At 45.9% G+C, this 9686-nt stretch overlaps 1 protein-coding gene across 1 annotated transcript; it reads left to right on the forward strand.

Annotated features, from left to right (window-relative positions):
• The first annotated feature begins 209 nt into the window (after positions 1-209).
• On the forward strand, positions 210-5879 carry LOC143032423 (serine/threonine-protein kinase pim-1-like). The gene is made up of 4 exons (XM_076197175.1): positions 210-435; positions 849-1018; positions 3370-3742; positions 4493-5879. Exons 1-4 carry the CDS (start codon positions 357-359, stop codon positions 4921-4923), a joined length of 1053 nt encoding a protein of 350 aa, XP_076053290.1. The 5' UTR covers positions 210-356; the 3' UTR covers positions 4924-5879.
• Positions 5880-9686: the final 3807 nt, after the last annotated feature.

Raw genomic sequence — 9686 nt, forward strand, 5'->3', positions numbered from 1 at the left:
ACAGTGCCTCCGCGCTGTACCTCGCTTATTTTCTTGTATACTTACTGTATGTGGTTTATCTATTAACGCCAAGTATTAAACGATTAATCTTTTAGATTCAACGCATTTCCTAAAGAAGTTTTGCAAAAAGAGAGAATGTAAATATCATCGAATGTTTTGGGCACTTGGCGCAGGGATACTGGTAGGTTATAAAAGGCCTGATCGGTTCACTGACATCTAGTACTACGGTAGCCAGAGAAGCCAAAGGGTTGGTTAGAGCTCCGAAAGCTTTGAGCGTGGTTACCTATTTGTTTGGTGAAATCAAGTGCATACTCTGAAGATCAACAAAGTCCACTGTAGTGGCCTTTGTACATACAATGTTCAAGGTGTTCAAAGTTAACAATCTTATTAATAATAACTCCGTTCTTGGACTTCCCCACGAGAAAGTGAAGCAAGGTGGGTGTCTTTGAAACTTGCGATGATTTTGTAAACGCATCGTGTTTTGTAACGTTTCTTTCTAAGTTGAAACATTAAAGTACTCTGATGAGATATATTCATACAGATTTGTTTCTCAGTTTCATTCACGTCTGTTTTTGCTTTAAACGAGAATGCAGTTTTGTTGTAAGAGAACTTTATCATGTGTGCGTTCAGGTAACTGCAAATCTGAGTCAAAGTCTGAAAACTTTTTAAATCTGTTAATTTTCCTCCAGTAGGTTTACCATCAAAAAACTTGACTCGTAACTTCACAATATTGGATATTTTTTTGTTATTTTGTCTTTTAATACTTCAAATAACTTTCATCACTTTGGCGCGCGTTTTGACTACAAGTCGCTGAAACATCTAATAAGTTTTCTTCTCTTTCTTTCCAGTCACAATGCCAGTTCGAGAGCAGCAGCTGCCCTTCGACCGCCAGTTTCAAGTGGGTCACATACTTGGTGAAGGCGGCTTTGGCCGTGTTTATGCAGGTGTAAGAATACGCGACAACTTCCCAGTGGCCATCAAGCAGATCGCCAAGACGAAGGTGCCCGCTTGGGGAAAGGTGAGTTGAATAACGATGTTGATGCACGTTAAGTTTCTCTATGAGACAGAAAATGCAAGTGATAAGGAAAACTGTGCCTTTTAGTTTTAAGGACTAGTGATCGCTGTGAACAGCTCAAGGGCAATAGCGGATGGTGAATTTAACGTGTTGAATGTGAAGTGACGTGAACATGGACTCGTTTATAGACTTAAAAATGTGCACAGTGCAAACCTGTGATGGAATCTTCCAAGAAAACAGTGATGAAAAATCGGCTGCAGTGATGGACAGACTGCTTTGCGTTTATGAAATGCAGCTCACTGTGTCAAGTGAAACTTGGTCGATCCTGTGCGCTAAGTTGAGGCGTGTTGGGCAACGCGACCCCTTTTAGCTTTGCATAGTGATAAGCGAAGCTTATGGGATTGATACTGGACCAAAACATTGGCCATTCTTATAATGATATACGCTAGGACTCAAATGCACAGGATTGTACACTTAGGCGCAATTGCATTTACAAACTCGTAGTCAGGCGCACAAACACACACACACGTGGAACGCACTAACCTACTTTACCGCTGCATGCTGCTGCTCTCTGTGTAAGGTAAACAAAACGAAGTTACTGAGCGGATAAGAAATCGGAGATAGAACTACCAGCAACGGTCGGTTTGGACATCGTATTTTGTAGTTGGAGACTGTCTCCACATGAGAAACGAATAGGAAGAACAAGCTGCCGGACAGTGGGCGGCGGTGAGGGGACGACGAGAAAGTGTATGTGTTCCGTTAGTATACGTGGACAAGTCGAATTAACAAGTTCAGCTGTCGCTGCCAAACGAGCGTGCAGGTGAATGGAAGTTTTCGTTGCCTTAGAAATGCATGGTCTGGGTTTTCTTTTAAACAGTGTGGGTTTTCCGACACGAGTGGGTCTCGTGTGGGCGGGCAGGCAGGCGGGGTCGTAGGAGGCACATTTAACCGAGGCGTGGCAGTAGGTAGTGAGATCTCACGTTTGAAAAAGTTTGTTAAACGTGCCCTAGGCCTCCCGTAAGGCGTGCAACGGTTTGCAACTCCGACAGTTTTGATGATTTCGGCCTCGTCTGACGGAAAGAGGTCAGATCTGGGGAGTAGGGCATACCCATGAGACGTTCCTTGGTCACGTGTTCCTACCATTTGATCCCTCGATCTCCTCAACTGTTGAACGGTGATTTAAGGGAATGGGGCACGCGCCCACACATGAATGGAACTAGATTAAAAAAAAAAAAAAAATCCATAACGAGTCAACCTACTTTTGTGGCCACCTTCACCTCCAACCGCCTACTCCCCCCCTTCCACTTCTCCTCCACCTACTCCCGCCGCTCCGCACTGCCCTCCCACTGCTGCCGTCGCCGCCACCTTGCAGCCTTGGTAACAGCGTCAGAAGGCCGGAGAGATGTGGCTCTTCGTCACTGTTGTTGTTCTCATGACGCAATAAGTTTAAGTAGAACCACACACAGAATTGCTGTGCGGATTAATTTTGAACATCCTTGAGTGGACGTAGGGAATATGGGGTGCCCAAGCAACAAATGTTGCGCCGGGAAGATAGCAAATCTGTCAAGGCAAAGCAAGTAAGGTGAGAGTGAAGTCGGATGGGGGCAAATTGATGCCTGCGTCGGGGACGTGGCATTAATGTAGGCCCGTGTGATGATGAGGGTGCAAGGTGGAATGTTGAGACTGCACTGTTGGAATGTTTTGGGGTTTCGCAACCTGGTGCGTGTGTTTATTTTCATGAATAATCTTCGTAACGCGAGAAGAGGTCTACTAATAGCAACGGGGAGTTTGTAGGGTCGTGGTGGTAGGGGTGGACCATGGAAGATAGGGTCACTTGTCTGCAGGTGGATTCTTGACGAGTGGTTGGAATGCTTCGACTACGGAAATTCTTTTTAGTCATCCTTGACGTCTCAACATCCTAACGCGCACGTTTATAGCAAAGTGAAAGGTCGCAGCTTCAGTTCTTAACAGCATTTCATGGAACCTCAGTTCTCTTCATCCACCTCCTTCCGTTTATTCCACACCCTACTCCACCCTACTACAACCACCTGGTTTGCGTCCGCCTTGGACTCGCCCGTTGCAGCAGACCCGTTATCGTCGCAAATCTACGCGCGTCGCACGCCTGGTTCCGTTTCAACCATCCGCTACCTCGCTCGCTGTTCATGGAGAGTCACGTGTATTGACATCATTTCATGATGATGGGGAATTTCTTGTCCAATCAGCTGTAATAGTCAGTGAAAAGAAGCACTTGCATTCCGTCTCGTAAATCTACTGTATATTAGTGAGATGATATTTTTCTTTTTGTAACCTCATAGGACTATTTTACTTATGGTCATGTCTTTCAATCTTTACAGATCAATGGAGAACGTGTTCCACTTGAAATCTGCCTCCTTCGCAAGGTATCAAATGTCCAAGGAGTCATCAGACTCATTGACTGGTTTGAGCTCCCAGACTGCTTCATAATCATCATGGAGCGTCCCGAAGCTGTGAAGGATCTCTTCGACTATATCACAGAGAGACGCTGGGTACCTGAACACGAGGCTCGACACCTCTTCCGTCAGGTCGTGCACATCGTGCGCGATTGTCACGCCGCCGGAGTGATTCACAGAGACATCAAGGACGAGAACCTGTTGGTGACTCATGACCGCTATGGGCGGCAGGTCCTCAAACTTATCGACTTCGGGTCTGGAGCGTACCTCAAGGACAAGATCTACACTGACTTTGATGGTAAGTGTCAACAGAGTCTTTGAGGTGTTTACTGGATATATTGAGATAATATAGTCTTTATTTTAACTTGGCGGGGATTATTTATTTTATACTAATGCTTCATTTATTGTCAAATCTTAAAACCTAATTATTTCATAATATTCATGCGTGCTAATTTGAATTACGTTCTCTTGAATTTCTGCTAAGTTTGAATTGAAGATACTTTCAATTGGGTAGGATACCACTCATTGCCATCAGGGGTGGTCCCTTGTGCGAGAGGGCGAAAGGGAGGGTTCAGAGACATACGATAATGAATTAAAGCTCTGAGTAGTGGTTGGGGAAGGTGTGTGAGGGGAGGAGGGGGGTAGTGATGGTGGTGGGCGTGTTGAGTCTAGTGGCGCCGGGCGTCAGGTTACCGTGGCCCGGCGCCAGGACCACCTTAGCCAGGACGCCAACACCCCCTCCCCCACCACACTCACCCTCCCCCTTGCCCATCTACTTGCCCCCCCACCCTACCCTCCTGCCTTCTTCTGCTCCCTTTCCCCCCTCCTCCGGCTGGCTGGCTGCTGCATGTGACATGCCCAGCTACCTCCTGTGTCCATCCTCCCCTCCGCTCCTCCCTTCGCCCCATCGCACTTGGGTAAATATATCGTGAGGAAAGCCAAGTCTGGGCCCACGCCTCGGGCTGATTCACACCCGCTGCTATGCGTAGCTGCCGCCACCTCGCCGCATTCCCCAGACTCTAACCAACTCTCTTTCTCCTTGTTGCAGGAACCCGGGTATACTCCCCTCCCGAGTGGATTCAGCACAACCAGTACCAGGGCGTACCGGCCACTGTCTGGAGCCTGGGCATCCTCCTGTACGACCTCGTGTGCGGCGACATTCCCTTCGAACATGATGACCAAATCGTGTCTGCGCGAGTGCGGTTCCGCGTCTCGGTTTCCGAGCAGTGCCAGAACCTCATCAGGTCTTGTCTGCGGGTGGACCCTCTCGACCGACCTAGCCTCGAACAAATTCTACAGCATCCGTGGCTCAACAGCAGCAGCTCACACGACTCCTCCGCTCCCCTCGTCGGCAGACTCGGCAGCTCTTTGGGACCAATGAGTCTTTTGGACGTTCCCCTCAGCGACCCTCTCCTCGAGTCCGACTCCTCTTCCTTGGGTCAGCACTCTACAAGCAGCGACGAGTCCAGTGGATTTTGACCCGAGTGCCTCCGCTAGGAGCCTTCCCTAGTGCAGCAATGTCGCCTCGCTCGGACAGGCCGCTGCCCAGCGGCTCTGTCTCCCCCACGCACTGCATGAGGGCGAGCGGTCCTGGAGCTGCACGTGCCGGAGCATGACCTCCTGCATGCCACGTGCCGCCGTGCCCTCATGCGCTTCTCAACGATCCGCCAGGTGCGGAGGCGCTGGACGCCCCACCTCGTAGGGCCCGGGCAGTCAGTCAGTCAGTCAGTCAGTCAGTCAGTCGCGGCGGGGAGGAGGTGATGATTTCGTCACCTCCTCCTGCTTCTTCTTATCTTCCTCTTCCTCCATCACCGCCACCTCCACTCCGCCTCTTCATCCGGCACTCGGCCTCCGCCCCCACGCGCCGTGCTGCTGCTGCTGCTCATGCTGTGGCCAAGCTCAAGGTGCTGCTGCCGCTGCTCCTACTGAGTCTGCTGCTGCTACTACTGTTGCTGCTGGTCGGCTGGTGCTAGTCGTCTCTCAGAATGTACCGAGCTCTCCCCATCATGCTCTAAGCACTCACTCATACAAACGCTCTTCAGTGTCCAGCCATCGACTTCATGGTTCCCCGTGCGGTCGCCTTTCGTTCAACACGCATCTTCCATCATCACTCACTTCGCTCCACTCCCAAGCCCTTGGCGTGCCGAGGGTGGGTTGGTTAGTTGGTGGCCACCTGGGAAGTGGTCGCCTTGTTCCTCCGTTCTCTAAGAGAATTGTACATAAGGTCTCTGTATTTATGATAAGTTATCAGTTGTAAATATTGTACATAGTCATTTATTATGTTAACGATAATTTATTAGCCGTCATGTTGACAGGCTGCTTGCAATGCAAGACATTGTTTTATATGAAAGAATCCCATACTCTTTATACCGGCAAGATTCCTATTTTTGTAATAATATGCAGAAAAAGTTCAATTAAAACCTGAATTGTTCTAATTTCCTCTTTTAATACCCCATGAATATTGATGATGTATAATAGAATGACAACCAAAAAGCTGAAAACTGACAAAAAAGATCATTATGAGAAAGCTTTGAAGTCATGCCTTCAATCTATCATATTTGAAAGTGAATACATTACGCTTTCTTGAACAATAAGAGCTGGAAACCTCCGAAGTAGTACTTCAAATGCAGTAAATTACTAGAAAAAGTGACACACGCAATATCACCACCAGCCAAGTCCCACTATACATACCCCTGACCACCCGCAGTGCCCCCACGACACCTCCCGTTGACCACCCACACTGTCCCACGGCACCTTTCTCGTCACACCTCGCTGCCTCCACCACCTCCAATGTCCCACACAACCTTCGTAGTCTCCGCAATTTCCACACCGTTCCTCTCCCAACCTGCTGAGCCAATGAACCGCTCGTGACCTTTGCTCTTGTTTGTAAACTAATACTCGACAGTCGGGTTCTGACCTGCCTTCTCTCCAATACCATGGCGTGCGGTTGTCACAAACGCCAAGCAATTTCTAAGCAACTGAGGGGCTGACACCATTATCCCCGGGTCCGTCCTGCACCTGAAGAGTACCTGGTGTGTGCTACCAGGTATAGTGCACTACGGCATCAAAAGTTTAGTTAACGGTAGTGTTTATGCTCCTCTTCTGGAAGATAATAACCTCCCCCACCCACCACCAACAACTTTGCCCTCACGTGGTATCCTCTTCCTCTTTACGCGAAGCTCCTCGTAGAGTTTAATTGAAAAGCCTAATAAAGGCTTCTTCCCCTCTACCGATCCAGCAATCTGCAGTGTTTCTTATGGTGTTCAACCTTTCCTCCTCCGGCACTTGATATAGCAATGACGTGCTGTTCTACCGGGGAATTAAGAGTGCAATGTATTAGATTTCCCTTTGCTGTTATGGCGGGAAAATGTTCTTTCTCAAATACACACACACACTTTATATTGCACGTAACATAAACACATAAGGATGGAGGAGACTACAAAAGACCATTAGACCTACACTAGGCAGTCTCTTGTCACCTGTAATTCATAGATCCAGGCAATGTATACGCTCTTATTCTTGTAATATGGTTCCAATAAGTAATGCGTTTCATCAGGCATAACAACCATCACCAACTCATACGATCCCTTACTTTTTCATCTGAACAAGTTTTGTATCCTGGTAACTAATGCAAATACATAAACACATTAAGGCTCAGTGTCTCCTTTAAATGTCTTCCGACAAACGCTGGGTGATTCTATACAGCTCCGATTTACCTCCCTGTGCACTTATATATAAGATTTAATTTCAAACAATCCGTCAAGGCTCCCCTTTAAGGATTATGCTCTAGAGAATGGCTTATGATTTTACTCTGCTTAAAGGAAGCCCCCCAAACGCTGAATGGTTAATCGGTAAGAGATAGGTGCCATAGACTCTCTAACCCTGATCCCCAGAGACACCTTTCACGACATACTCTCCCTCCACAACGGCAGCGTCTAGCCACTGTTCCAAGAGCTGTGTCTAGCCGCTCATCTCCCCTCACGTCCCCTCCCCGACGTCTGCTCGTCACACACATTTCCCCGACGTCTGCTTTCCGGTGTGGTACTGTTGATCATTTCTCGACTTCGCAATTGTCCGGGTTTTTTTCTTTCACAAATTGCGTTTCCTGGTGACATCATACCGCTATATAATGTGAATGACAACATTAAGCACAGACGCCAGTGTATACAGTTTCAATGAGCTTTCTGCTTACTAAGCCTCTGACCCGTTCAATGAGAACTGTCCCAAAAGATGGGATCCTCTCTCGGTTAGGTCCGCTCCTCATAAGTTCTTGAAGATGTGTTCTCTGAAACACCCATGAGCTCATATTTCCTGTAATATCCATGTTGTCTGTTCCCTCAATACGGATGGAGTATTGTTTCCTGCGATAGCGGTAGGGTCATATTTTCTCGAGGAGTTTTGTTCTAAGTTTGATATTACTTTTATACTAAAACATGCACTTGCGCGCACGGACACACACACACACACACACACACACACACACACACACACACACACACACACACACACACACACACACACACACACACACACACACACACACACACACACACACACACACACACACACACACACACACACACACACACACACACACACACACACACACACACACATACACAAATACACACATATACACATACACAATGCACGCACACACACATGCATGCGTGCGTATACACGCAAACACAAAGACAAACAGATCTCATTGTCTGTTTACGAATGACTGTCCATTGTCTGTCTTCTTGGTAATATCCTTCGTCAGAATAAGGAAAAGAACCTCAACATGCTTGAATCTTGTGATAAGCATATGAACAGCAACGCCGCGTCAATAGATTATTATACTCTTTAAAACAAACAACAAAAAATTACAATAGACAAGGGTCTTTTGAGCATAAGCAAACATTTGCTAAACACACAACCTTCTTGAATAGTTATCGGCAAAAAGTTTAGGGACCTAATTCCTACACGGACGATTGTTTGTCCATATGTTCAACACTCTTCTCAGCAAGTCATGTTCCCTATGTCTATCATGACCTTTGTCTATTGTGCATTTAACATGAACTAGAGTTTATCATCTTTTCGAATCACTTTAGCTCCTAGGTTAAACCAGCGTTTTTCTTCCACAATTAAATATTTGTAATATTTACAACAAACGTGTTCTGAAACCCTGACTACAAGTTTACAAAATTGAGTGTCATGATACTGTTTATATGATTCAGTACACCAACGCTCTGCACACTCTGACCCTTGGTAATCTTTGCACTGTATAGAAATTAAAAACTCTATTACAACCCAGTCTATTACGAAAAGATATGGCTGACCCTAACCATCGTATTTTCCTTTTGATTTACAGCGTATACTTTAAATATATTATTTACTTTTTATATAATTTCTTAGCAGCATCTTTCTTGCTAAAAATTCCAGATTTTTTTTTTCTCTTTAAGAGTAGTTTATTTTCAACTGCCCGTTCCATCAATTATATGCCTTTCCATATCTGGGCGTATTGTTCTATTCTATTCTGGACACAGAAGTCTTTGGATCGCCTGCGTGGTAGTAGAAAAAGTTGACCAGTCTTGTTTATTCCTTCCATTATCTGATAAAAACTTTCCCTGTTATTCTAGTTTTTATCAAAATATCTTATTTGTCTACATTGTACCTTATTTGTACGAGTTAAAAAAATCATAGAACAGGGTTATGGTTTTCCATCGCTAGTGTATACAAATTCATACGAAGTTGTTGACTTTTCAAACTAGCCACTAAATGCATTCATGCTTCCAGCTAAAAAAGTATATAATATACGAAGTTCATTTCACACAATCTTCATGTGTGTTCAAAGTTCATTGACCAATACTCACAAAAAATGGTGTGAATTGATAGCTGTGTCATCTTGTGCAGCTGTTTGCAACCGGTAAATCAAAACTAATCAATGATGTTAATGGACTAATCAAAACTGTCACCTGGTTGGCAAAGGACTTCCTCTTGGAGGAAAGGATGCTGCAGTGGGAGATCAACATGGAGTGGCGTGACTTGAATCACTAAGATAGCTTACGTGTCATATGTAATAAACACGACTACCCGTCTCGGCATTTGATACCACACAAAAGGAGGGAACTAGTTTTATCTCGATTTGACTGGATTGTCACACCGTGCGTCCAACGTCGCCAGTAAAGAGATGAATACATGGAGAACAAATCTGATTATACTTTATTACCACGACAGTGTGGCGAACACTAGTTACA

Source organism: Oratosquilla oratoria, chromosome 13 (assembly GCF_046742065.1).
Source record: "Oratosquilla oratoria isolate Oo_2021 chromosome 13, ASM4674206v1, whole genome shotgun sequence".
Taxonomy (NCBI): Eukaryota; Metazoa; Arthropoda; class Malacostraca; order Stomatopoda; family Squillidae; genus Oratosquilla; species Oratosquilla oratoria.

Excerpts from the sequence above, each read along its gene's own strand:
- LOC143032423 (XM_076197175.1), top strand. The coding sequence starts at position 357 with ATGTTCAAGGTGTTCAAAGTTAACAATCTTATTAATAATAACTCCGTT. Across the intron at positions 436-848 it reads CCACGAGAAAGTGAAGCAAG|TCACAATGCCAGTTCGAGAG; the intron begins GTGGGTGTCTTT and ends CTTTCTTTCCAG. Across the intron at positions 3,743-4,492 it reads GATCTACACTGACTTTGATG|GAACCCGGGTATACTCCCCT; the intron begins GTAAGTGTCAAC and ends TCCTTGTTGCAG.